The 27781-nt window shown below is 53.9% G+C and overlaps 3 protein-coding genes across 5 annotated transcripts; 2 read left to right on the top strand and 1 right to left on the bottom strand.

Annotated features, from left to right (window-relative positions):
• NET1 (neuroepithelial cell transforming 1) lies at nt 1-4914 on the top strand. The gene is made up of 6 exons (XM_050708398.1): nt 1-216; nt 339-415; nt 918-1175; nt 1437-1607; nt 2494-2680; nt 3046-4914. Exons 1-6 carry the CDS (start codon nt 135-137, stop codon nt 3444-3446), a joined length of 1176 nt encoding a protein of 391 aa, XP_050564355.1. The 5' UTR covers nt 1-134; the 3' UTR covers nt 3447-4914.
• A 4570-nt stretch (nt 4915-9484) lies between these two features.
• Nucleotides 9485-10677, top strand: LOC118258059 (calmodulin, striated muscle). Its single transcript, XM_035566580.2, has 2 exons — nt 9485-10136; nt 10367-10677. Exon 1 carries the CDS (start codon nt 9667-9669, stop codon nt 10114-10116), a length of 450 nt encoding a protein of 149 aa, XP_035422473.1. The 5' UTR covers nt 9485-9666; the 3' UTR covers nt 10117-10136; nt 10367-10677.
• Nucleotides 10678-15314: 4637 nt separating this feature from the next.
• Nucleotides 15315-27092, bottom strand: ASB13 (ankyrin repeat and SOCS box containing 13). Of its 3 annotated transcripts, XM_035566599.2 has the most exons (8): nt 26098-26112; nt 25851-25975; nt 25157-25344; nt 23964-24114; nt 22238-22372; nt 20714-20905; nt 17007-19467; nt 15315-16079 (listed from the first exon to the last, which is right to left on the bottom strand). In XM_035566599.2, exons 2-7 carry the CDS (start codon nt 25903-25905, stop codon nt 19340-19342), a joined length of 849 nt encoding a protein of 282 aa, XP_035422492.1. In that variant the 5' UTR covers nt 25906-25975; nt 26098-26112; the 3' UTR covers nt 15315-16079; nt 17007-19339. The 3 variants fall into 3 exon arrangements, with proteins under 3 accessions (XP_035422492.1, XP_035422493.1, XP_035422490.1); XM_035566600.2 differs by lacking the exons at nt 25851-25975; nt 26098-26112 and adding an exon at nt 27000-27092; XM_035566597.2 differs by lacking the exon at nt 26098-26112 and having other exon boundaries at nt 25851-26019.
• Nucleotides 27093-27781: the final 689 nt, after the last annotated feature.

Raw genomic sequence — 27781 nt, 5'->3', positions numbered from 1 at the left:
CTGTTTCTATCGGCTTCTCTTCAAATCTGTCCTGCACTTGATACATCCCCGGGATTTATATTGTCAGCTTTTAGCTGTGGGAGATCTGAATGCATTTTAATACTGACTTCCTTTGACAGGCTTATCACGATCCTATGCTGAAACTCTCCATCATGTCCGAGGAGGAACTCACCCACATATTTGGGGACTTGGATTCTTATATTCCTCTGCATGAAGGTAAGAACAATTGGTTCACTTTCACATAATACGTTGACTAGGAGTTGCACTCGGTGCTTGCTCACATTAGAATAGTTTACTGGGGTGTTGTAGCAGTTTCTAATTCCGTGTTTCAATTCCAGACTTGTTGGCAAGTTTAGGAGAAGCAACGAAACCAGATGGAACAGTGGAGCAGATTGGGCCCATTCTCGTGAAATGGGTGAGTACATAACTCTCAGACACCAGGCTGAAAATGATTATGAGCTTAAAGAACATTTAAAGCTAGAAGCTGAAAAGCTGCGGGCTTTTGTGGCCTTGAGTGAAAGACTGAAGCGGAAATCCTGACTGCCCTGAAAACAATGGGGCTCTGTCAGCTGTAATGGGCCACAATTTCATCTGGGAGACTTGCACTAGTGCGACTGCAATTACTTACTGATTTATGTTTGAAATGTCTACATTGTCCGGACTGTTAGCAACTGATGTGATCTCAATAGCGCTGTAGCTGTTAATCTCAAACATCTGAACTTCAAAGGCATTGAATGTAGGACGCCCTTGTTCTCCTCACAAAAGACTAGCTACATACACAGGATAATCTGTTAGCTTTTTTTTATTGGGCCCAGATATCTCAGTGAGGGAAGTAGAACCCCCCGAGCTTGACATGTTAATGTGATTTGGTCTTCCTGCATGGAATTTGACTCTTCAACACTATTCTTCTCCTGCAGTTACCAAGACTCCATGCCTACAAAGGTTACTGTAGCAATCAGCTGGCAGCCAAAGCACTTCTGGATCAGAAGAAGCAGGACCGGAGAGTGCAGGACTTCCTTCAGCGCTGCCTCGAGTCTCCTTTCAGCCGCAAGCTGGACCTTTGGAGCTTTTTGGACATTCCTCGAAGTCGGCTGGTCAAATACCCGCTGCTCCTGAAAGAGATCCTGAGGCACACTCCCAAAGACCATCCTGATATCCAGATCCTGGAAGAAGCCGTAAGTAATAGCGATTTTATGAGCATTGTTCTGACAGAACCATGTCATTTTAGAGCTCCAGAAAGCTTTCTTAAACCCTCAGCGGTTTTGTGGGGTGGCTTTCTCAGAGGACATAAATCTGTGACAGTAACCCCTTGTGAAAGCAAATGGGCGATCAGTCCACGTGGACTCCATCATGGGGAGGTTTTAAATAACTGTGTAAAGGGAAGATATGCAAGCATAGGTCCCTATTTAATCATTTGTAAATGTTTTATTTTTTAGATATCTATAATCCAAGGTGTCCTCTCTGACATCAACTTGAAGAAGGGGGAGTCAGAGTGCCAGTACTACATTGACAAGCTGGAATACCTGGATGAGAAGCAGAAGGACCCGAGGATTGAAGGAAGCAAAGCTTTACTGTGCCACGGGGAGCTGAAGAATAAAAATGGGCATGTAAGTCCCTTGTGTTCATGGTAATTAATGCTCAGGTTTGAAAACCTTCCCTTAAAGGCAGTTTGAAACTCCTTGTCATAGCAGGACCAGGAGCCCTTCCATCCTTAGGGTTAGCCTAGACAATTACCTAGATTTTAAAAAGCAGGAAAAAGGACCTGATGGCAGACTGCATTGCAGGCTATAAGGGAAAGTTTCCTGCTGACAGTTTTACAATTGGCCTTCAGGAGCTGGAAAATAATTAGCACAAAATTACCTTAGAAAGTGTGCTCTGTGCCCTAGCACTCCATCAAAAGGGATTTCCTGCTGCCTGTTTACTTTCAGGTGCTCTGACATTCCCCATTGTGAACGCCGGCGCGCAGCTCTTCCAAACAAAAGTGTTCCTGCAAAAGCCTGTTTGGCTTTGAGATGAACTGCCAAGAGTTTATCTCCCACTGCAGCAGCACTGAAAGACCCTGCTGTACTCCAGGCTTTGCTGCCTTTTGTCCTCGCTTGCAGGAGTAACCTCAGTTTAAACATCAAATCTTTGTGTTCTTTATTTTATTTTTCAGTTGGTTGTTTTGAGGTTTTTTGTTTAATTCAGCCATTACGCTGCAGGACACATGAAGCATTTTGTGTAGTCAGAAAACAAACTGCTTCTAATTATCCTCTCCTTGCCTTCTGCAAATCATAAATCAATTCTTCCGGGTCACAAAATAATAAATCTGATGATGTAAGTGTTGTATATGCCACTGCTGTCAGGGTCCTAAGTTACTGTAACCAACAATTGTCAGGAAGCTAACATGGGCGTGAGACTTGAGCTAACATGGCCTTGAATTCCAGGGGGTGTGTAACAACTTTGCATAGAGCACAACGCTTTGCTCATACTCGGATATGTTTTCCCTTTCAGAAACTCTACGTCTTCCTTTTCCAAGACATCCTGGTTTTGACCCGGCCAGTCACTCGCAACGAGCGTCAGTCCTACCAAGTGTACCGGCAGCCGATCCCTGTCCAGGAGCTGCTCCTCGAAGACCTGCAGGACGGCGATGTGAAAATGGGAGGATCCTTCCGAGGAGCTTTTGGCAATTCGGATAAAGGTACAGCCCAACCCCATCACCCGTGTGGGGAGCAGTTGGTGAGGAGAGCAGGAGATCTCCGTCAGGATGATCCCTGCACGCAGCGGGTGTGTGACATGTCTGCATCCACCTTTAGACTCGCTGCTGGACTTCGCAGTGTTATATCTGGTGGCCATAAACTTTCATACGGCGCCTTGCAGTCGGAGCTAAAATTAGAAAAACATCTATTTCAGTGCGACCGGGCTGGGTTTTTTGGGGAGGATGTTTGTGGGATTTTGAACGCTTTCCCCTAAGCAGAGCAGGTCAGGCAGGGCCGCTTGCCTCGTGATGGAATCTCTAAATACTGAGCTAGGAACTGATCTGCTTTTTCCTATGTTTACCCTCAGCTAAAAATATCTTCCGAGTTCGTTTCCAAGACCCCTCCCCGGGCCAGTCCCACACGCTGCAGGCCAACGACATCTTCCACAAGCAGCAGTGGGTCAACTGCATCCGAACCGCCATCGCCCCCTTCCAGCGGACTGCAGCCGCCGCGGAGCTGCCGGAGCTGCCGGAGCTCAGCGAAGAGTCGGAGGAGAACAACCCCTCCGCGCCCAACGTCAAAGCCCAGAGGAGGCAGTCCGCCATGTCCGGCGTAACGGAGATGGAGCTGGACGAGAGCACGGCCGAGTGCGGCTCCGTCCTGGACTCGGAGGAAGCCAAGGGCGTGAAAACGCACAGAACGCTCGCGGGGCACAGGAAAACGAGGGAGAAGCAGCTGAGCAGCAAGCGGAAAGAAACGCTGGTGTAAAGAGGAGCCCGGTGACACCACGGCGGAAGACTGTTTATTTATAAATAACGTGTACATTTTTCTTGTCATGTGAGCATGATTGGATTTGCTCTTCTGAACAGAAGTGTCTTTTTTTTTTTATGTTGTAATGGCAGCTACTGGTATACAGTTAACACTGTTGAACTGGAGTCTGTTTTTCCTAAAGCAACCACTTTGACCCTGTTTTTATGCTCTTAGTCTGTGATTCAGAAGCCCTCGTGGTTTTGACTGCTTCCGGCAGATTTTTGAAGAGCACACCTTGGTTTCTGAAAGATTGCCACGTGGTGATTGAGGCGGGGAAATGGTAAACCTAAAGCAGAAGTTGGTGCCGTCACCACGAGCCTGGTGGTGTCCCACTGCAGCGGAACAGTTTGGATCTGTGCTGCAGGAGCCCTTTTAAAGTGGGCTCGAAAGCTGAAGTCACATTTTCTTGTTGTCTCGAATAGTGCATGTTTTGCAGAGTCTGGTTATCATCACCCATGTGACTTTCCATCCTTTTTTTAAAAAAAAAAAAAAAAAAGGACAAAAAATCAGACCCCAGGTTCAACAGGTTCTCAATTTACCTACTGGAATCTTTCGTCCTGGTGCGTTCATTGTACATTCCTCATTTTCACTCATGTAACCTGCCGCATATTTAATTTTTTTTTTATTAGTTGTTTTTGTTTCCAATACTTGTTTGGGGTTTTTTGGTTTTCTTTTTGTTTGTTTGTTTGTTCGTTTTTTTACTTTTGTGTTTTCGTCATCTGCAGTCTTTCAGACTTGGCATTTCCTTTCAAGTACTTGATCCTTCTTGTTCAGAGGCGCGCGTGTACATAATGCGCCTGCGCTGAGCTCTGGACTCCTGAAAGAGAACTGCGTTGTACGGGGCGTAGGAAGGTTTTGTAGGCACGTTGCAAAGGGTTTGGGGAGGGAAGAAGAGCAGCAGCTGTAGAGGGAATAGCAAGGGAGTGAAAGTAGCTTTTGTAGTTACTGTTTGTTGAAAATGAAATGCCTTCCGTGGGGGGGCCGGGCTGGAGGCAGCCAAGAGGATATTGCATGTGGTAGAAAGGTAGAGAAGAGGAAGCGTCTGCGGCGGAGGAGTTGGGGACGGGAGAGGTAGAAGTGTATATACTCGTAACGGCGACACTGCCGCCTTCTAGCAGTCCAAAGAATTCGTGTGAGAAGCCAGCTGGGAAACTGCCGCGAAGCATCGTAGGAAACAAAGCGGTACCAGCTCTGATCGAAGCCAAAGGGTTGCTCCCGCACTGCAGCCGAGAGTGGCGGGGTGAGGACGGCGATCCCACGCCACCCCTCCTCGAGCCTTGCAGTCACCTGGCTGTGAGGGTTCCTGTCCCTCGCGCCAGTAGTGCGGGAGGTGGGAGGAAGGTGTACATAGACACAAAGCCGTGTGGTTCTCTGTAAATGTCTTGTACAGTTTCGATTGCCAAGTACAATTAAATTTGTGACAGCCTTCTGCTTGTCTTGCGTGAGTTGTTTCCTGGGCAGGGCACCCTGAATACAGGCGGGGTTATCGGGCTGCGGTATGGGGAAGCAGATAAAGCCTGGGCACCTGGCTGGGCCCCGGAGCCCCCGTGAGGAATCTGTGGGTTTGTCAAAATCCTCTTCTCGGTCACGGTTCCTCTTTTTGCCGCCTAGGCCCAGCAGGACGCGAGCCAGGGGTTTATGGCCGGCACCGGCTGCCCTCCCGGCGCGACAGGCGGGCGCTGGGAAAGGGCACAGCTCCCTGAGTCACCCTGCGGCTTCCCTGGGTTTTCAGAGGAAAAGGGAGCAGGGGTGATGGTCGCTGCCCTGCCCTGCTCATGGCACACCGAGAGGACGTTGCTGGGTGTTTTGCACGTATTTCTCTTCATCTTTAGCTCTGACACCAAATCGAGTATTAGTTACGCTTCTTCCTCCTGTGTGCTGTGAAGTGATACCCTGCGGCTGCCCATGGAAAGAAACCGGATCTGTCTACAACAGCCCACACTTCTTTCAAAGGAAACGACGTGTGACCCCAAAAGCAGCTCTCAAACCACCCTACAGCCCCGGCGGGGAAAAAGGTGTCCCCACTTAGAAATCCCTGAGCTGAAGGAGAACACGGCTGGACAGAGCTGGGGAGCACCCTGGGGAACCTATCCAGAGGCGAACTGCGAGTGGTGATGATGAAATCACACGAAAATCCTTGGGCTGCCCGTGTAGGGCACTGTCTGGGTGCTGGGTGTCCATGCTGGTTCCCCCAGCTCTGCCACGATGTCCCCAGGGCCCTGTTTGCCCCTGTTTTTGACCTCTGAATATGAATTTTAAGCTGGAGGGAGCTCAGCCCTCCCCACACAGGGGTTAGAAGCGAGAGGGTGTAGAAGAAAGTCTCCTTTTGCAGACACACACACACAAAAAAGCCTTCAGCGAGCTGCGGGGGCACACGGCTCGGCCTCAAAGGAGAGGAAATCCTGCGGCTTATCCTCCCGCGCGTCAGGCCGGGGACAGACCTCGCTCTGGTCTTCACGCAGCCGACAGACAGTTGGCCGCGAGCCTCGTTTCCCCCGCTCGGTGCTGGTCCCGCGCGCTCCCGAGGACGAATGTGCCGACCGCAGCCAGCCGCCGCCTCCGCCCTCGCTCTGCTAGACTAAACACGCCGGGCGTGCCTGGCTGCCGGCGGGTCCTGGCCTCCTTCTCCCTCTCCCTCTCCCTCTCCTCTCTTCTTCCTCTCCTTCTTCTCCCTCTCCTTTTCCCATCTTCTCCCCCTCCCTCTCCTCCTTCTCCTTCTCTCCTTCTTCTCTCCTCTCTCTCTCCTTCTCCCTCTCCTCCTTTTCCTATCTTCTCCTCCTCTGCTTCCCTTCTCTCTTCTCCCTCTCCTTCTTCTCCCTCTTTCTCCTTTTCCTCCTCTCCCTCTCCTCTTTTCTTCTCCCTCTCCTCCTCTCTCCTTCTCCTTCTCCCCCCTTCCTCTCCCTTTCCTCTATTCTCCTTCTCCCTCTCCCTCTCCCTTTCCCCCTCCTTCTCCTTCTCCTTCTCCTTCTCCTTCTCCTTCTCCTTCTCCTTCTCCTTCTACTCCTTCTCCTTTTCTCCTCTCCTCTCCTCACACCCAGACAAGGGACCTGAGCAAGCACCATGCCCCCAACCCCCCCCCCACCCCAAAATCCTTGCCCACCCCTGCCGCAGCGACATCCCCATCACAGACGGGCAGGAGCAGGGAGCGCGGCTGTGCCCTGCGGGCTCCCGGCACCTCCACCCTTGGCAAGCAGCTCCCCGGCCCCATATTTACCTTGTGGGGTTCCCCACCCAGCTTGGTGCTGAGCAGGGCCAGCACCACGCAGCACACCCCTGCCCCGAGCACCTCCCCAGCACCCCAATCCTGGCCTGCACCACGGGGACGTCTGGCAGGCGGCACCACGGTCCCTTTGGGTTAAAAAAAAAAAAACAGACTTTGGGCACGCAGCCCCGCAGACCCCGTTGTTTGCCCCCATTTTTTGGAAACCTCACTAAAACAATACCTCAACCACAAACCGCCGCCGCCGCCTGGCTTTTACACCCGGCAGCTGCCGTCCCCCGGAGCCCTTTCCAAAAAAAACCAATTTGTTCCCTAAACCCCGATGCGATTTTTGCCAGGCTTTGTGGCCGTTCCCCCCCCACCTCCACGAACGCCTGGGTTCATGCGGGGCCCCGGGGCCCCACGGAGGTTTCCGTGCCGGAGCCATTTCATTCCCCGCCTCCAAATTTCTCTTTTTTCCATGAATTCCTCAGCCTCCCCCCCCCTCCCCGCCTCGTCTGCGAAAGCAAACCCAGACACATCTGCGCACATCTGCGCTTGCGGTGCAAGCCACGCAGGGTTGGGATAATTCGTCTGGGTGCTTCTAACCAGTCATTTTGGGATTTTTTTAGACGTTTCGTGGGTCAGATCACCCTAAGGCAGAGGCTGGGGTTGAGCGGGGCGATGCCGGGAGGGGAGGCCGCCTGCAGAACGCCCAGCAGCGTCCTCTCCCCACTCCATCAGGATTTTATGGGCCAGCAGGCGGGTTTAGGAGGTTAATTAGCCTTCTGTGCTAATGAGGTCGCAATTAAGCATGGTCGAAATCAAGGGCTGGCCCGACCTCCTCCCAGAGAGGAAGGCAGCATGGGATGGGCAAGGGGAGGCAGCGGGTGCTGGAGATGGGGAAGGGAAGGGTGGGGGTGGGTGGGAGAGATGGGGGGGTGCTGGGTGCTGGTGGTGGGAGGTGATGGGTGCTGGGAGGTGGTGGGTGCTGGTGGTGGGAGCAGGTGGGTGCTGGTGGTGGAAGGAGATGGGTGCTGGTGGTGTAACGTGATGGGTGCTGGTGGTAGGACGCGATGGGTACTGGTGGTGGGAGGTGATGGGTGCTGGGGATGGAAGGAGGTGGGTGCTGGTGTTGGGAGGTGATGGGTGCTGGTGGTGGAACATGATGGGGCTGGTCGTGGAAGGAGATGGGTGCTAGGAGGAGATGGGTGCTAGCGGTGGGCACTGGTGGTGGGAGGAGTTGGATGCTGGTGATGGCAATTGATGGGTGCCAGGGACAGGGAGGTGACAGAGAAGCAACCCCCCAGCAGCTTCCAGCTTTGCTCAGCACCAAGGCACTCCCAGGATGAAGCCTCCCGTTAGCAAGATCACCCTGGTGCCCCCCCAGCCCACCCTCGTGTTGGAGCTCAGACAAGCCCCCCAGCTTGAACAACCTCCTAAATCCTCCCAGGCCTGGAAAACACCCCGAAAAACACCTGACGGTGCCTGCCTCTCCCAAGCCACCCCCCCAAGCCAGCCCCCGCTCCCCAGCCCCGCACTTTCCTGTCCCGCCCGGGGCTCTTTCACAATTTTGATTCATTTTGGAGCAGAACAGCAGCGCGGGCAGGCAGAAAACCAGGGAGCAGCTCGTTGCACAAGAGGAGCCGCCAGGGCCTCCCCTCCCCGAAACACGCTCGCCGCGCCTCTCGCCAGACAGGTTCCCAGCACGGCTCAGCCAATTCCTCCCTGCCTCTGCGACGCTTTTCGTGCCAGGAGTTTTTTCCAGATGAGGTTTTCCTCAAGATGGTCATCCCCTCCCAAACTTTGTCCCACCTGGAGGCCCCAATTCCCACGCGATCCCAAGTTGTCCCATGGGTTGCTTCTGTTTTGTGGCATTCCCTCCAAATCCCACAGGTTTCATTACTCGCTGGGGGAATCTGGGGAAAATTAGTGCTGTTTTCCTGGAACCCAGAAAGGCAAAATATCTTCTGCTGCTGCTCAGCCTGGTCATCTGGTCTGCTTGCTCCTTGGCCTGGCTGGTGACGTTCACTTGGCTGTTATGGGCACATAGGAAAGAGGGGATGGATGGATGGATGGATGGATGGATGGATGGATGGATGGATGTGTGGGTGGATGGGTGGATGGAGGGGCAGCTCGATGGATGGTAGTATGAATGCATGGATGGATGAACAGATACATGGTTGGGTGACTGGATGGATGCATGAGTGAATGGGCAAATGGATGGATGGTTGGTTGATGATGGATGGATGGATGGATGGATGGTTGACGATGGATGGATGGATGGATGGATGGATGGATACGTGGATGGATGAACGAATACATGGATGGTTGGGTGAGTACGGATGGATGGATGGTTAGTTGACAATGGATGGATGGATGGATGGATGGTTGACAACAGATGGATGGATGAATGGATGGAAGGAATGTAGGTGGGTAAAAGGAAGGACACATGGATGGATGGTTGGGTGGCTGAGTGAATGCATGGACAGTTGGCTGGATGGATAGACAGATGGATGAACACAGATGGATGGACAGCAAAACTGACCTCATCACCATGTGTTTCTGAACCCCACTGCACACCCTGCCGTGAGAGATGAGCAAAAACCGAAAGCAGGATGTTACGAGGTGGTGAACCCTCACTCAGCCCGGGGCTAACCCCTGACTAACCAGGGCATGAGCCTCATGCCGCGACTCACCTGCTGCGCGGCCACCTCAGCTCCCCGGGGGCCACGCGGGTGTTCATGGGGAGCCCGGACGAGGCGTCACGGCTGACTCAGGTCCCTGTCAGCATCGGCAACCGGGCTCTGCCTGGGCCTGTACGAGCAAGGAGCTCCCTGCGGGCCTCAGCTCCTCCTTTTCCTCCTCCTCCTCCTCCTCCGGGAGAGGGAGGACGGAGGGAGGAGGCCCCATCCGTGCCTCCCCGCCAGCGCTGCGTGCCGGGGCAGAGCCGCGTGCGAGCGGGGAGCGCGGGACGCCATGGCCGAGCGGCTGTCGGAGGAGCAGATCGCCGAGTTCAAGGAGGCTTTTTCCCTTTTCGACCGGGACGGCGACGGCTGCATCACCACCAAGGAGCTGGGCACCGTCATGCGCTCACTGGGGCAGAACCCCACCGAGGCGGAGCTGCAGGACATGGTGGGCGAGGTGGACGCCGACGGCAGCGGCACCATCGACTTCCCCGAGTTCCTCTCGCTGATGGCGAGGAAGATGAGGGACTCGGACAGCGAGGAGGAGATCCGCGAGGCCTTCCGCGTCTTCGACAAGGACGGCAACGGCTACATCAGCGCGGCGGAGCTGCGGCACGTCATGACCAACCTGGGCGAGAAGCTGACGGACGAGGAGGTGGACGAGATGATCAAGGAGGCTGACTGCAACAACGATGGGCAGGTCAACTACGAGGAGTTCGTGAGGATGATGACGGAGAAGTGACCTTCATCCCCGGCCTGCAGGTAACTTGCCGGGATGCCATTTTGTGCCCAACCCCATGTGCAGGGAAATCCTCGGACCAGGGGGGCCACCATCTCCTTGGCAATGGGACCCCAAATTTCTCATTCCCCTCGTCTCAACGTGTGCTGGTGGTTGGGAACATCAACGTTCACGGTGCCTTTTTATTTTATTTTATTTTATTTTATTTTATTTTATTTTATTTTATTTTATTTTTTCCTTTGTTTCTTCATAGGGAACCGAGGCCGTAGTGGCCCCCAGCCCCTCCATCCCCTCACTGCCTTCTCTCCACCGTCCTGGGCTGGAAAATCATCCTTTACCCCAGCCGGAGCATCGCCAGCCAGCGTCTGCGTCGGATGCGGGCATCCCACCCCAGCAGGACAGGGCTCGGGGATGCTGCTTCTCCCCCGGGATGCTGATGGACATGGGGGTGTCCCTCCTGCTCCCCCCCCACCCAAGATACACCCCCTGCGTCTGTAGAGGGGACAGTGGCCACCGCGTGTCCCCCAGTACCACACCGAGCCCAATAAAATATCCCCCCATGTCCGGGTGGCTGCCAGAGCTTCTTTTGGCTTCTCTTTGGGGCCACTGCTAATCCCCACCCCCCAAAAAAATAAAAAAAGACCACCATCGGTGCACGTGGATGGGGTGACAGGGCTGGGGATGGGACCCACATCACCCCCATCCCCTTTCCCCCATCCTTTCACCCCCACGAGCTGGGGAAATGCCCCACGTGGCGGCTCAGCGCCCTGCCCCTGGGTTGTGGCCACCCCGCCCCAAATCCCCTCACTTCTGGGGGCTGCTGGCTGCAGCCACGCTCTGGTTCACCCCACTTCTATCCCCAGAGGACTGGTGGTAGGTGGATTTAGCCCAAAAGCCCCGTCCCAAACAAAGGCAGGACAGGATCCGCCTTTCCCAGCCTTCACCCACCCCACAGCGCTCCCCGTGACTCAGTTTCCCTACAAAGAGGGCGAAACCCAATCGCAGCAGCCCTCCCACTGCTGGCCAGGGCGGTTTCCTTTCTCTATATGGTGGGTTTGGAAAGAGAATTAATTATAATGGGCCTCATTAATGCTCAGTCACTAACGAACAAGCACGCCGTGCCAGCACCTGGCGCCTTCACCACGCGCTGCCCTCTTGCTCGCGCACAGCCCTGCAGCAGACACAAAACGGGCATTTCTGGCCCCCAAAAAAAAGCCCTAATCCTGCACAATTGAGACAAGCAACGGGGTCACACCAGGCTATCATACACAAGCCACTAAATTTAGACCTTCCAAAAAATGTGATTATTTATTAACGCGCTGCTCCGGAGGCGAAGCGCCGCGCAGTATTTTTAGGGCTGACCTTTTCTCCTTCTGTTCCGGGGCTGTTTAATTACCGGCGCGTTTTTTTCACGCCGCTCCTCCCGAGCTGTTTTTCTTAATGACGGCCTTAAACGAGAGGCTGGAGCCCAGCCAGGAACGCCAGCATCCTCGTTGGCGTCTTTCATCGTGGGGAAAGTTCCCAATTTTGCCCTTTTTCCCCCCATTTGGGCTCCCAGCGGCTTGGCAAGGTTTGCCCTGGCACCGCTCGGGATGGAAAGACAGACGGATGGATGGACAGACGGGCAGGACCACGCTTATCTCTGCCGGCGCCGCCGGCTTGCTGGCGCCGTTTGCTTTGGCATCGCCAAGGGAGGGCATTTTGCTCCCCAAATCCGGCTGTTGAGGCCCAAATCTTAGGGACGGAGCTGGTGCAAGTGGGCAGGATCCGGCCCCGACCTTGCACCCTGCCCACCCCCGCCCCGTGACTCACCGGGAGGCTCAGATCCGGCCTTCGTTAATGATTACGTTAATTGAGCCGCCGCTGGAGATGCCCCAGAGGGGGTGGAAGGGGGCGGCCGTGGGGCGCCAAGGGGCAGAAACCTGCCCATCCCACCCCAAAAACCTCGTCGGGGTGGTCCCCAGGGATGGGGACAGTGGGGTGGGACCTGGGGGAGGGGAGGACCTGGGAAATCCTCCAGGGTGGGACCTTGGTGGGGGGCACCTGGGGTGGGACATGGGGGCCACCTGGGGTGGGTCCCGGGGGACCTTCTGAGATGGGACCTGAGGGGGTTACGTGGGGTGGCAAACGGGGCTCACCTGTCGGGGGAAGACCTGGAGGTTTATACGTTTTGGGGGATTTTTATTCTCCAAAATGATGGTTCTGGGGGACACGCAGCTCACGAGCCCCCCAGCACCACCTGCCATGGGGAGGGGAGATGGGAGAAGCTTCACCTGCAGTGCCGGGTCAGACCCAAATCCTCCCCGTTCCCGCTGATTTTAGCAGAAGCATTTTGATGTTTCAGCAGCCGGGCTTTAAAAACAGCAATTAAATGTTGGGCAAACAACTTCTGCAGACCCCTGAAGGGGCTGAAAGGCTTCTCTCTGCACTCCCAAAGGCCGTTAAAGAAGGGCAGGGATTTTTTTCCCCATTTTTCCCCATTTTTCCCCTCTTCCACAGAGTCCCGGCCTCCTCCCCAGCAAGAGCTCTGCCCTTAGTTAAGGTGATGTCCGGGGGGGGGAAACGCCACCGCCTGCAGGAAGGGAAGGGCCCTTGGCATCTGCACCGGCTTCTACTCCTCCTGCAAAAAGGGAGGCTGAAAAAAAATGAGGCTGAAAAAAAAAAAAAAAAGAGGCTGAAAAAGAAAAAGAAGCTGTAAAAAAAAAAAAGGTAAAAATAAGAGGTTAAAAAAAAAGAGGCTGCAAAAAGGGAAGGCTGCAAAAAGAAAAAAAAAAAGGAGGTTGCAGAAAAAGAGGCTGAAAAAAAAGAGGCTAAAAAAAGAGGCCAAAAAAAAGAGGCTGCAAAAAGGGAAGACTGAAAAACAAAAAAAAAAAAGAGGCTGCAAAAAGGAGAGGATAAAAAAATATATATGGCTGGAAAAAAAAAAGGCTGCAAAAAAAAAAAGAGGCTGCAAAAAAAAAAGGAGGCTGCAGAAAAAGAGGCTGAAAAAAAAGAGGCTGCAAAAAGGGAAGGCTGCATAAATAAAGGGAGGCTGCAAAAAGGGGAGGCTGCAAAGAAAATGAAGGCTGCAAAAAAAGGGAGGCTGCAGAAAAAGAGGCTGAAAAAAAGAAAGAGGCTAAAAAAAAGAAGCTGTAAAAAAAAGCTACAAAAAAAGAGGCTGCAAAAAGGGGAGGCTGCAAAAAAAAAAAAAAAGGAAGGCTGCAAAAAAAGAGAGGCTAAAAAAAGGCTGGAAAAAAAAAAGAGGCTAAAAAAAGTCTGAAAAAATAAGAGGCTATAAAAAAAAGCTAAAAAAAAAAAAAAGGCTGAAAAAAAAGGCTGCGAAAAGGGAAGGCTGCAAAGAAAAAAAAGGAAGGCTGAAAAAAAAATAGGAGGCTGCAAAAAAGGGAGCCTGCAAAAAGGAGAGGCTGTGAAAAAAATGGGGAAAATGTATTTTTTTTTGCAGCTCCAGGTTGGCAGGGAGTGGGATGCCCGTGGAGAAGAGCTGAGCTGGGTTCCCCTCCAGAGAGGGGAGTAAATAACCAAGAGTGGCAAAAAATAAAATTAAAATTAAATTAAATTAAATTAAATTAAATTAAATTAAATTAAAAAAAATAAAATAAAATAAAATAAAATAAAATAAAATAAAATAAAATAAATAAAATAAAATAAAATAAATAGAATAAAAAAGAGCTGATGTGGGATGCGGGAGGGGGGAACAAACCCGCAAATCCCTGGGGGGAACAAACCCACAAATCCTTGTCTCCAGCCCGGCCATACAAACAGGCACGGCCGTATTGGGCCGCAGCAGGAGCTGAGCCCCGTGTTGCACCCGATGGGGGATTTCCTTTGGGGTAAAAAGGTTTGGGAGCTGGAGGGGTCGTTTTCACCCCATTTATGGGAAATAATCCCACGTGCCATTAATAGCGTTTTCCTCCCGGGGGCTGGTGGGGGCTCACGGGGGGGGGGGGGGGGGCGACTGCGACCTTTTCGCATCGCATGAGCAAAGCAGGAGCAGAGGGAGACGGGGATAAATGGGACCAGGAGTGGGGACGTGGGACCAGGAGATGGGGACAAATTGGAGCACAGGAAGGGAAAAAATGGGACCAGTTGGGTCAGGAGAGAAAAAGTGGGAGCTGGAGAGGGGCCGAGTGGGACAAGGAGAGGAGAAAGTGGGAGCAGACCGTTGGGGACACCTCCATCAATTTGTCACTTTCAGGGATGCCATCTGTGTTGGCACCTTGGGAAGGGGCCAGGATTTGGATTTTCTCAGCCCAAAATGATGCTGACGATGAGCAGCGCCACTGGGGCTAACGGGGAGCAGGATGAGGCCACAACTGGAGCCGGTCCAGGCTTCATCCCAGCACCGCTGGGGTATTTAATGGGAAATAAATCGCCCCGTGCACACGCCTCCCCGAATGCTGGGAGCCCCCCGGGACCACAGCCCAGCCAGGAGGGGATTCGGGGCCATTTCCCTCCCCTGCTCTCTGGGTTTTCGCTCGATTCCCAGTTTTTTTCCCCCAAACCACACCACACCCCCACGCCCCGAGCTGAGATCAGCGGGGATTTGGTTACTGAGGGATCTGAGGAGCTCCAAAAAGCTTTTGAAAGGCGGCGGATTGGAGCCCGGAGCTAGAAGAGAGCCCGGCAGATTTGCGGGGGCGGGTTGTCATTGCTGTTAATTTTCGTGCAGGATTAGGAAAAACGCAATTAAAGGAAAAATTTAAAAAAAAAAAAAAAAAGAAAGACAGGTGAAGTGGGGCCCATGGGGGCAGAGTTCAGAGCTGGAAGAGCTGGCGAGAGCTCTGCCACCCACGTGTATTTTGGGGCACATCGGTGCAGCTCTTGCAGGATTTGTCGGTCGGCAAAAAGGCTCAGACGCAGGCAGGTCGGTGATCCCGATGGATCCTCGGTGATCCTGATGGATCCTTGGTGATCCCGATGGACCCTCGGTGATCCCGATGGATCCTTGGTGAGCCTGACAGGGGAGCAGCACTGCTGGGGAAGAGGTTTCCTCCATCCCAGCTCTTCAGCAAGGATCGGGGATTGAAACACTCCCGATATTCGGGAGGAATTTGAATTTTGGGGGCTTTTTATTTCCTCCAGCTCTCAGCCACCATCACCCAAATCACTGCATCCTACTGCAAAAAATAAAAATAAAACCAGCAAAGCAAGAAGCCCAATAACCACACAAGCCTGCAGAAAGCCAGGAGCTTCCAAACGTAATGGTTGTCTGATTTTTTAATGGTTCCCAGTGCAATCTGATAAAAACACAAATCCCATCTTCGTGGCGTGCTGGACTCCTCCTGGACTGAGGTCAGAGCTTTCCAAGCCCGTGTGTCTCAGTCCCTAAACGCAGAGCAGCATCGGGGTGTCACGTTTGCAGGGCACCCGGGACCACAGATCACCAAAGCACAAGCTGTGGCTGTGTTATTGGGTGAAAAATTTCCTTTTTAATTATTATTTGCAGGAGATGTGAGGATCTTGTCCCGCTGCAGTCAGGCTGAGGTGCTGCAGCAGCATGGAGGGCAGAGCCTGCCCTTAACTCCAGGCCAGGCAAGCCCCGCGGGTGTAGTTTAGGTTTCTGGAGATCCCCAAAACTCAGATTTTTCTCCTTTTATGCTTCGGTGCCTCGCTGCTAGCTTAAAGTGCTGGGGGCAGAGCCCGGCAAACACAAGTCAGCAGAGACCCGACGGGGTCCAGGCGTACGGGACAGGCGCCATCTCCTTGCAAGCGCCTGCAAGATCCCTCGTGCCCTTGCAGCAGGGAGGGAGGCGATGAATGAACAGGGTGTGAGCAAGCTCAGGTACGCGCCCGACAGCTCCAGCGCTTCGTTTGGTTTTAAACAGGGCGGCGGGAGAGGCGCTTCGTGCTCACGCTTGCTCCCGACGTGCTGCAACGCCTGCCTCGCTCGGCTCCGGCTGCCGCGTCTGAAGGACACCGAGGTCTTTGTTCGCTGCTCTCAGGTTTTGCTGGACGTGCCAAGTCCCCTGGAGACATTAAAAAAAAAAAAAAAAAAAAGCACGAAACCCTGTTTGCACTCTCTCCTTCCCCCCCACCCCCACCCCGCTTCTTTACGCCGGGGTTCAGCAACGTTTTCTCCGTGCCCCTCTGCAGCCACGGGCACAAACCCTTTATTCGGGGGGGGGGGGAGAAGGGTGGCTCCCTCCTGACTTTTCCAGGCAAAGCAGCGGTACGAGGAGTTAATTCCGCGGGGCGGCGAGGCTTTCTTCCTCCCGAGGCCCCGGCTTCGGTCACACCTTGTTTTTCCTGGCCCAACTTCACGTGGTTTGAGGGAAGCCGCTGCGAGCGAGCTCCGCCGCCGGCGAGCCAGCGTTGGCGAGCGGGGCCAGCAGCAAGCAGTGGCAGGGCTGTGCCAGAGGCAGCCAGGCCCTGTTTGCACCCGGACTTCCCGAATGTGATGGGAACGGGGTTATTTCGGACGGCTGGACCCGTAACGAGGCCGGAGGGCAGGAAGCAGAAGCCCCCGGGAGAGGGGAGGAGGCCTGAAATGCTGAACGTAGCTGCGGTCTGGGGCCGGGGCTCTCCTTTGGTGCTGGGAGCCCAGGAAGGGATGGATGGGCGGAAGCAGGGCTGGCCTGGGGTCTTTGGGTGTGTTTACGCCGGATTCACACCTTCGTTTGACATTTGGATTAAAGAGTAAAGGAAATCAAATAATGGGCCAGAACCTGACATAAAAACAAAAGCGAAGGCCGCAGCCCCAGCAGCCAACGGAGGAGTCTCACAGAAGCCGGGACTCTGACGGTCTCCTTCGTCCCCAACAACCCCCAACCCCTCTGCAAACCCGCAGGGACTTTGGCTGCCACTGAAACACCGAAGGAATCCGGCCCTGGCCTGTCCCTATAAACCCAGAGTGAATCGGGGCTTTGGGATCTTCCAAGTCCTTTATCACTTACCCTGGCCAGAGGATAAATCGCGGAGGAAAGCTGAGCAGGACTCGCAGCGGATAAATCCCCTCCCCGGGCCCTTCTTTCTTACCCGTGCAAGAGAAACGAAACCCAAGCAGCGCAAAAATAACCGCAGGAGGAATCTCCTGGGGGCAGCTGCAACTGCCCCTCCCAAGCCACAAGGCTGCTGCCAAAGTGTGTGTGGGGGGGGGGGCCTGCACGTTAAAAGCTTCATCGCAGCTGCCTGAGCAGCTCTGGGAAATATACTCCTAGGGTTAAAGACGAATCAAAACCAACACAACTTGAGGAACCTATCAGCGAGGCAACTCGGAGGAAAGAAAGATAACAGAGAACGGAACTGGTCGCTTTATTCTCGGTTGCTGGAAGAGCCTTTGGGTTTGGTTTACATTGGAAACGTGGACTTGGCCATTTCACTACTTCAACAGCTTAGGCAAGGTTGAAAAAGCAGCCTAACAAGGGATTTGAGTTTGAACCAAGGGGACGGGTTTTCATCCCGGATTACTGTAAGGTGGGTGCTCTCCTAATACTCATTGAGCTGTACGGACAAGGGTTTTGGGCAGAGGAAGCTTTTGGTGAAAGATACAATACAAAACCTTTATCCTAACAAACACGGGGGTGAATCCCACAATAAACATCTCCAGAGCTTCCCTGAGCTTCTCGGCAATTTCACATTTCTGGTATTTCAGACGCAAAAAAACCCAGATAGAACAACAGACAGACAGTCCTATAAAAAGCAGAACCTCAAAAGCTTTCCTGTGCCAGTTCTACACGATGTCACACTGAAAAAAAAAAACAAAACAAAACACAAAAAACAAAGGGGTGAGGGGGGAATGAGCCTAACCAAAAATTAAAAAACGAAGCAATTTAGTGGTCAACATTAAAGTGCATTCGGCTCCACGGCAGCTCTTTAACCCTGTGCTTACAATATTTTCCCCTTCGTTGTGAGGCTGAGCCCTGTCAAGGGTGCACGAGGGCTCAGAAGCAGCGGGCAGGAGGCAAGCTGCCTTTTATCCACAAGCATTACTTCTTAGTGTGAAGGAGGGTGAGGGCCCTGAGTTAGCTGGACACCTTAGCCAGAGGATTTCTGAACACGTGCTGTCATTCGGGGGGGGGGGGGGGAATTTGCTGTCATCGCAGTGCTAAGACTTGCCACGGGGGCATCAGGGAGCTTCATCCCTGTCCTACCACATCTCCCGGAGGTTGCTGCCTTGTGGTGACACAACGTCTCATCTGGAAGGCCGAGGACAATCCTGGCTTTGCCCACGGAATTGTCACCCTGGAGGTTTAAATCTCCCAAGCACAGAGCTGCACCGGCATCTGCTGGAGCCAGAGGACGTGAGCACAGCTCACAGCACCCGCCCCAGGGCTGGCTCCTGCTGTCAGCCTCTGGAGAGGCGCCAGAAGCGAGAGACAAACTCAGCAGGGAAAAGAAATCTCCGAACCCAGCCCTGCCGTTGCCTCTCACACGCGGGTAGGCGCCACGGGGCTCTGCTGCACCACTCCACGAGGGACGTGCCCTCGCCACACAGACGGGGTGCTGCAGCTCAGGCAACACAGCCCTCAGCAAGGAAGAAGCACGGGCGAAGTCAGCCCTCAGTTCGCCCTCCTGCCGGTGCCGAGCCAAAGCCCGCTGAAGTTCAGGGAAGGTCGGTTACTGCTTGCAGCGCCTTCGGATTGATTAGCCGGGGATTTAATTCGCCTCCAGCTGCAGCACACAGCCCACACGAGCCCTGCCCCGTGGCAGGAGGTGGTTCTCGCTTGAGTTATTAACTCTGAGGCTCCCTGAGCTCCCCTTTCAGAAGCACAGACATCCGTGTCCGAGTGGTATCACCTCTAAATCCCTTTGCAGGCAGCGGAGACAGGCGCTCCAAAGGCGCCGCGTAGCGTCCTAACGCAGCCATCTAAAAGAGGACACATGAATCATGCTCGGCCAGTATCTATTTCTCTCTGCTGGCTGCAAAGGGAGCCTGGCTAGATCACCCGGAGATGCGTTAAGGATAGAGACGGCTAAAATTAGGCGAGGCTAATCCCGTGCCAAGAGTGAGCGCTGCGGCCTGGAACGCGGCGACAGTCTCACGGATCCCCCTGGGAGAGGCTGGGACTGCAGGTCGGTGCTGCACCTTGCCTCGAGTCTGCCTCCGCCCGAATAACCGCTCACAGAGAAGAGGGAGGGGCGTGAAGTGCTGCCTCATCAATACTATTTACATCGGTTTTTGCTTAAATTAAAATTCATTTCTTGTGGGGAGGTAGAAGAGAAAGAGACGGATACTTCATGCTGTGCGAGCTAAAGCCATTGTCCTTCCCGGTCACCTTCAGCCCTGTCAGTTGTAGGACAGGTACTGGATTAACCGCTGAGGGATGTTTAGCTTGGCAATCTTCTCCAGCGCCCGCTGCCCGGCGGCCTTCCTCACCGTAACTCTGCAGAGCTGCGACAAGCTCAGGGGCGTTTCTAAAACGAGAAAAAAAAAAAAGAGGATGCAGGGTTATTGCTGCAGCTCAGCAGACGGCCGGTCTCCCTGCAGCGCGCAGACCTCCCGGGAGAGCGACGCCTGGCACTGCTCCCTCCCTCATCTCAAGCCCGTCGCTGCTTCCAAGCACCTCCCGCAGCAGCCAGGCCCCGGGCACCCGAATTATCTGCTCTGATCCACGAGACTCCCTTAGTGATGGTGGATTAAGCTTCAGCGGTGGTGTATACAGGTATATACAACCCGCAGCCTCGAGCCCCGACGTCGACGCACACACGCACAGAGTCAGGATCAGGCACTTCGCTCTGGATGTTGTCGGACCTAACAAGCTCCTATCCCTGCCCCCACAGCCTCGACAATCACCAGCCTCCAAGATCTGCATCTGTCCTGGGTCTAGTCCTGAATTTAACCACAAAAGTTGAAAAAAAAAAAAATAAAAAATCCTATTATAGTTAGCACAGTATTGTTACGACGGTCTGCATTAAAAAGCAGCCACGCGTGCAGCTCTGCCAGCTGAGCTGAGGCGGCAGGAAGCCCTGGCGAGGTATAACAAGTATTTATGGCATTGTAAGGCTCAGCCTCTTCACCCAGCAGCCAGAACAGCACGCTTTGCTGCAGTTTGAAAGCGATGAATAATTCAGAGAGACTCCTACGCAGAGAACAGAAGTCGGAGAGAGAAGGGGCTGTAAGGTGCTCGCTGCGCAAAGGACTGTAAAGCCAGAAAAGATTTTTAGGATCATGCAGTGCTGTGGGTTTGAGCAGCAGTGTGCAAACGTACAGAAGGGGTTGTGAATTTCTCCTCTGAGGTCCTCGAAGACCTGAAGTCATCCTCAAACCTCAGCCAAATGTCTCCCCCCAAACCAGCCAGCCGATGCGGCTGAAGTTTAACACGTTCCCTGCCTCGTATAGAACAAATTTTCATTGATGTTTGAAATTGAGTCATTTCCTTGATCTGACTCAAGGCCCCAAAATGTAAATGCTCGCGCTGACACACGAGAGGGACCTGAATTCAGCGAGGGCAAGATCTGGACCATCTTACCTCTGTCATTCAGCCACGACTAAGCAGAGCTAGCCCACGGCCAGCTGGCTTACGTTTACCACGCAGAACTCTACACCTTCCTAGGAAGATGATCAGGTGTCTACACATCAAAGTGGACTGAGAATCTTGATATGGTGCAACGGAGCTGGCAGTCACTGAATTCCCAGGGCAGGGGATCGTATCTCACTCACTTTCGTAGTACTCGAAGCACTTTGCTGTGGGACTGCTGCTCCAGGTATAATCCGATGGCTTCTTCCCTCGGTTGTCCCTTGCGTAGATGTTTCCTCCAAATTCAATCAGCATTTCCACCAGATCCACGTTTTTCACTTTCGCTGCATGGTGAAGGGCCGTCTCGTGGAGTTTAGCAGCATTCACGTTTGCCCCTGAGACCAGAAAGAAAAACAAACCTGTTTACGAAAGCCTCACTTGACCCAAATGCAAGGAGTGGTTGAAGTGGACAAAAAAAAACACGCTATTAACACACGTGTGAGCGGCTAGAACGAGATCCAAACAAAACAGCACAAACAGGAAACCAAACTGCTGAACAAGTTCTCTGCGCTGAGTTTTCTTCTCTGGCTTTATGTTTTCCTTGGGGAGAGAGGATTTTGGTCAACGCTACTAGGTAAATAAGCTGCTGAGCGTGAAGTCCTGAACCTGTGCTGCCTGAAACCAGCAGAGCCAATTCGGTCATCTCAATGGATCGCCCACACTCGAGGCAAACAGGAACCTCCCTGTTAACTGTCTGAACAGAAATACGAGCTCACGAGCTGTGGAAGCTCACCAGCAGACATTACTGAGGCTTTGCTTAGATATTTTTGCTAAGCAAATTGGGCTTTTCTAAGCTGACAACAAAAGGTCTTTCCAATACCTCCAAAACTCGTGACATTTTCCCTATCAGCTGATTTGTTCGGTACAGGTGAGCTGAACCTCATCGAGTTCATAGAGCTGACTCTTGTATTTACATCTGAGCTAGCCACACCTCAGAGGTAATGGAGTTAAATGTTAGGCGTGTTTTGGGAATCAATTAGTCTAATCTGAAGATGGGTGCCCAAGACAGGGAACTGGAGGGATAGAAAACAAGCTGGCTTAGCTGCCTAATTTCTAGACAAGTAACATTCAACAAAACAAATCGTCCCCGGGCCAAATCACTTACTGGTAAGCACGGGCAAGAAAACAAGAAGCTCAGCTCCAAGCTCCCTGCAAATTAGCAGCAAGAAAAGTGGGAGGTGAAAGCTGGAGCACACGGCACTGACTCGAAATTCCAGCAAACTCCTCTAGGCGTAACGCTAAGCAGATCTCCCAGAGGCATGAGGTGACTTCACCTCTGCTTTTTTTGTACAACATCAAACGCTAACATCTAACATCTATGCAAAGCCGCACGAACACGTCAGCGCAGCTGAGCGCACACACACCAGCTGGTATTGCTGGAACGCTGATCCAGGGGGGTGAAGATTTCTGATTTTTATTAAAATAGGAGAGTGAAAATATCGCTGGAGTCATCACGAGCTGGATATTGACGGGCATCCGCTAAAAATGCTCAAGCGTTAGGCTTTGCTCAGTTAAAGATGACAAAGGTGGAAGGTTTTGCCTATGTCATGCTGCGAATGAGTAAGTTCTTGCACAAGAAGGTCACTGCGGAGCACCGGGAGGGAAATGCTGCACGTAGGGACCTCCGTATGCTGCCTGCCCCAAAGCAAACCCCGCGGCTGCCATACCTGCCTTGAGCAGCAACTTCACGCAGTCCAGATGCTCCCTGGCGCAGGCCACGTGTAGGGGCGTCCCGAAATGGCAGTCGTGGGCCTCCAAGTTGGCACCGACGTCTATGAGGAGCTGCACGCACTCTGAGCTACCTTTGGGAAGGGAGGACCCGAGTCAAAAGAAAGAATCCAGCTCAAATGGGAGCGCCCGGCACGCTGAGATCGGCCTGAGCCAGGAGCAGCCTGCTCAATATTTGGGGTGGCGGATGCGAAATACACAAATGCTTGCGAGCCAACGTGTTTTACCGCAGGACGGAGGCTGAGAACAGAGCACAAAGAAGTCACAACCGCATGGCAGCAAGCTAGAGCTCGCAGCCTCTGCGGGGAATCAGGTCAAACAAACCTGAATCCAAGGGCTGGCACTGAATAGCCTGTGGTTCGCAGGGCTGGCCGTACGGCTGGATGTGCCCCGGGTGGGTTAGCTCACCTTCAGGACCACTCCAGCCTTATTTTTTCCAACGCTAATGACGTGACTTAAGAGAAAACAGACACTCACCATCGTAAGAGTCTTAGGAAAAAGGCTTAGCAAGCAAAAACTAAGCAGGAGCTGCCAGCTCCGTATTTAAGTTCCTACACATTTGCCATAAATGCTGTCTTCCTGCTGTGGGAAGGGAGGGGAGGTATTACGCCTTACATGGAGGAAAGTCAGGCACGAAATAATTGAGATTTGGTCACGATCATCTAACGAGGACGCTGCTGGTCTCACTTCCAGGCTTTCCCACTGCTGCGCCCGTGCAAGTGGCAGTTTGGGGCGGAATTAAATGCACAGCAGAGCAATTCAGGAAGACGCCTTCCTCTGGGCAGACCTCGGGGACATCCCTGTCCCACAGCTGCTGAGATCACCCCCGACTTCTCCCGCTCCGGGTGGCCAGCTCAGGACGGCTCACATTGCCAACACTGCTACGGGGAAAGAGTCTGAGGGCTTGGAGCAGCAGCTGCGTGTGCAATACCCCTCTGAAACACTTCTCTGCTGCTCCCCCTGCCTCTGCTGCTTTCACGGCCATCCCTGATGCTTGCTCCTGCTCCACAACTCAGGTCCAAACGTCCAGAAGAGGCTGAGGAGAAGACAGGGGGAGCAGAGAGGGGCAGGCACGCTCCAGCTGGGACATTGTTCTGGCCCCTGCAGTCTTCTCCTGTCCCATGGACAGACCTTCCAGCTGGAAAAGACTGTGAGAGGGACAAGGAGCAGGGCGGGCAGCAGTGCTGGCCAACGGTCCCTGGCACTACCTCCCTCCACAGCCTCCTCCAGCCTCTGCTGCTGCCACCTGGGCAGCACCAGAAGCTCTCGACAACCGCAGGGGCCTGTGACAGCACTGCCTGATTAAAAGAGTCTTGTGGCTGATTCTCCTCTGCTTGCAAGGGCAAAGCAGCTGGTTTGGCTCCAGGTTTTCTAACAGAGCATCAGAAAGGCGGTGTTTTATCTGCCTAGGATCTGGTGCCATGGCTGTCACGTGGGATAACAGCCCCCCAACACGAGGGATGCCTTTATTCCCCCAACAACCCTGTGCTTTGCATTGTTTCTTCCAAGGGAGCTGTGCCCGTGTAAGGTGGACGTTTTCAAGCCCTACTGATCCGGTGAGCAACAACAGGCTTGCAGCCAATTTAAGATTTCTGGTAGCTGTTTTTTTTTTTTGTGTGTGCTTTTCTTTTGACAAATAACCGCACAAGGATCAGGCCAGCTTACCGTTCATGCAGGCTTCGTGGAGAGGGGACGCCGTGTAGAGGGGAGGGTTCACCTTGGCACCGTGCGACAGCAGCACTTTGACGCACTCGACGCTCCCCGAGGCACAGGCGTCGCAGAGCGGGGTGCTGCCATCGATATTCCTGGCATCCACCTTCACGGCAGAAGAAACGTTAAAATACCCACAGGCTGCTGCGTGGCAGCACCCTCGTTTTTATTTCTATTAACCCAAGAACTGTTCTGAGCTCAGGAAAGCTGGTTGATACCGCCAGCAGCCTGCCTGGTGCTGTTGCAAACACTCCCGGGGCACAGACACGCACTACTATCACGAGTAGCTGCTACAGCTCAGGATGTAACTTCCCTCCTAACGCTTCTCCTGCTGAACGTTACAAGCTCTGCAGCTGAGCCAGCGTAACGCAACGTACAAACACTCCCCGCCTGTGCTAGCGCAAAGTTCAGCCCCGTCCGAACCGGCTGATTTTGCAGCGAGGAGGAGTACAGGGTGCACACGCGCTCCGTTTAACCAGGCTTGCTCTGCGGACCGCCACCTTTAGAACGTGACGTGTCACAAGTCACTGAAGGCAGCAGGCTCCAGCTGCATCCAGAAAACTCTTCGGCAGATTTCTGCTTGCACAACAAAATTAAAGTAAGAGAAGAAACTTAGGAATAAATGTAAATCCCCTCGAGAATCTACATGCGCCCTGCTCCCCTTCTGGCCTCGGTTCATGCCGGACAGCTTTGGATACCTGAGTCACCTAAATTAGATTTGTAGTCACCCCAGGCTCTGTCAATTGTCAGTGTGGAGAGAGGGGGACAGAGAAATACTTCCAGGCAGTTTTTTTTAAGTCCTCCTCAAGCCCAAACACCTCCTGAAAACGCTTCCCTCCCTCTGCTGACTGTCAAGAAAGCCCAGACTGACTAAAGCTGTCTCTTAATTCACAGATTAAGAGCCTGGATATAGACGAAGTGAATCCGGACCCCAGAAATAAATTCAGACATCACGACGAAGCGGCCTCAGCCCTTTTTTTTCTAGGTTAGTCCGAGACCCTCCTACCACACACAAGTACTCCAGGGTCCTCTTGACCTCAACGCAGGATGAGAGTGCAGCAAGAGCGCTGTAGCTGCAGCAAGGGCGCTACAGCACGAACCCAAGCACCGGGGCTTGGTTTCCAGCTGGAGCACACCCGAACACACACCTGGGCTCCCGCGGCCAGCAGGAGTTTGACACACTGCGTTTGCCCCCGCAGGCTCGCCTCGTGCAGCGGGGTGATGGAGTCGTAGGTGACCGCGTTGACGCAGGCGCCGCCCTCTATCAGCTGCTGCAGCTGCCGGATCTCTCCCCGCCTGGCTGCTTCGTGAACCGGCGTTCGGTCGGCCCAGAAGCCTGCAGAGGAAGAACGAACGACTTTTAAAAACGCACGTGCAGAGAAAATGGGTTTCTGAGCCGGGGAAAGGCAGCTCTGCTGGAAGGGACGGCAGCTTGAAGACAGAGCTGCGAACAAGAGGCTTATTTCTCGCCGTGCCCCCAGCCTAGCATGGGATTTTAAATGTGGTGCTTTGCATCTGGGGGCTCTGCATCGAGCAGTCCTCGCTCAGACTGTTCACAACGCGGCATTCCACTACAGCTTCTGAAATGCTCTGCAGCACTTCCTCGAAACTTTCATCCACGTACAGACCCCTAGCAGCATTTAATTAGGTCCAGATTCGTCCCAGCGAGCCCACAGCTATTTAGCATTAGGAGCCCTGTGCTCCCTGGCTCCATCTAAAACCACTGGAAACAGGCACCTCCAGAAACCTCCAATTCACCTAAAAACTGCCTTCCAGAAGCACCAGTCCCTCCCAGAAGCTCTGACAGGCAAAGTTTGCAGCTTAGGCACGCTCCCTAGGTACCTCCACCCACAAAGGACAAGTCCAGGCTTCGCTTCCCAGCATGAATTAAGAGCATCTCCTTCCAGATGCGCTTTGCTGACTTGTTAGCCACAAGCACAGAACAGTCAGGTGGAGGTTCGCATCACCTTCAGCAGGAGAAATCCATTCTCTGTAACAACGTGTGCCTCTACACTGTGCAAAAAGCAGGGTTTTTAGGAGCAGCCTGCTTGCACACAGGTCAGTGACAGCCACTCCTGGCAAAACAGACCTCGAAATACAGCTCCTCTTCCTTCAAATGCATGTAAAAACCCAGCTCCAAGGCAAGCTCGCGGCTGTGGAGCGGGAGAGGAAGGGCAGAGATGAGCAGAAGCCTTACAGTTTGGGGTTGATTTGCCTTTTTCTTTCAAAATACTGAATCATACGACACAACCACGGGCAGCACTATAACACACGGCCCTTTTACCAGCACAGGCACTGGCATTTTCACGGCACACGGGACGCGCGTGCCTTTTTATTTACTCGTGAGCTCCTCGTGCCCTTTGCCTATATTCCTGAGCAGGGCGTTTTGCCTCCAGTGGGGCTTCTCCTGGATTCTGCAGAAGTCCCAAGGATGACCGAGCCCTGGGACTGCCACTGGGCAGTGTCACCGTCACGAACGGGACCGGGAAAATGACAAAAAGCTCCAGCAGCATTAATTAAAGGCTCACCCTATATATCACCCTATATCCCTCCAGTACATGTGTTGGTGGGGGAGCAGCGATGGCTCCCCACAAGCATCCTCCCAGCCCTTTCCTTCAAGAAGCCCCTTGACCCCAAATCCCCCAAACCAGCCCCAAATCCTCCAACCCCCCCCTAAACCCCCAAATCCCCCAAACCAGCCCCAAATCCCCCAAACCAGCCCCAAATCCCCCAAACCAGCCCCAAATCCCCCAAACCAGCCCTAAATCCCCCAAACCAGCCCCAAATCCCCCAAACCAGCCCCAAACCAGCCCCAAATCCCCCAAACCAGCCCTAAATCCCCCAAACCAGCCCCAAATCCCCCAAACCAGCCCCAAACCAGCCCCAAATCCCCCAAACCAGCCCTAAATCCCCCAAACCAGCCCCAAATCCCCCAAACCAGCCCCAAACCAGCCCCAAATCCCCCGGGGCAGAGCCCCCGGCCCCACGCACTGATGTCGCCCCGCAGGGAGCCGCTGCCCACGGGGCTCTCCATGGCCCGGCCCGGCCCGGCCCGGAACGAAACGGGAGGGGATGGGGCGGCACGGAACGGGAGGGGACGGGACGGAACGAAATGGCCGGGCCCGCCCCGGGGGCTGCTGGGAGTTGTAGTTCTCGGGGGGGGTGGCCATACTGGGGGAACTGGGGCGGGGGGAAAGGGGGACTGGGGGAACTGGGGGGGATTGGGGTGGGGAGAGGGGGATGGGGGTGTGGGGAGGGGCTGGGGAGGGAAAGAGGGACTGGGGGGACTGGAGGGGGACTGGGGGAACTGGAGGGGGACTGGGGGAACTGGTGGAGGGTAGTGGTGTGTGGGGAAAAGGGGGACTGGGGGGACTGGGGGAACTGGTGTTGGGAGAGGTGGGACTGGGGTGTAGGGAAAAGGGGGACTGGGGGGACTGGGGGAACTGGGGTGGGGAGAGGGGGGACTGGGGTGGGGGGGGGCTGAGGTGGGGGAAAAGGGAGACTGGGGGAACTGGTGGAGGGTACTGGGGTGTGGGGAAAAGGGGGACTGGGGGGACTGGGGGGCACTGGGGGAACTGGGGTGGGGAGAGGGGGACTGGGGGGGGGACTGGGGTAGGGGGAAAAGGGGGACTGGGGGAATTGGTGTGGGGAGAGGGGAGACTGGGGTGGGGGGGAAGGGGGACTGGGGGAACTGGTGAGGGGTACTGGGTTGTGGGGAAAAGGGGGACTAAGGAGACTGGGGGGGACTGGGGGAACTGGGGTGGGGATAGGGG

This window comes from Cygnus atratus, chromosome 1 (assembly GCF_013377495.2).
Source record: "Cygnus atratus isolate AKBS03 ecotype Queensland, Australia chromosome 1, CAtr_DNAZoo_HiC_assembly, whole genome shotgun sequence".
Classification (NCBI taxonomy): domain Eukaryota; kingdom Metazoa; phylum Chordata; class Aves; order Anseriformes; family Anatidae; genus Cygnus; species Cygnus atratus.
This window is presented reverse-complemented; position numbering and strand designations above follow the sequence as displayed.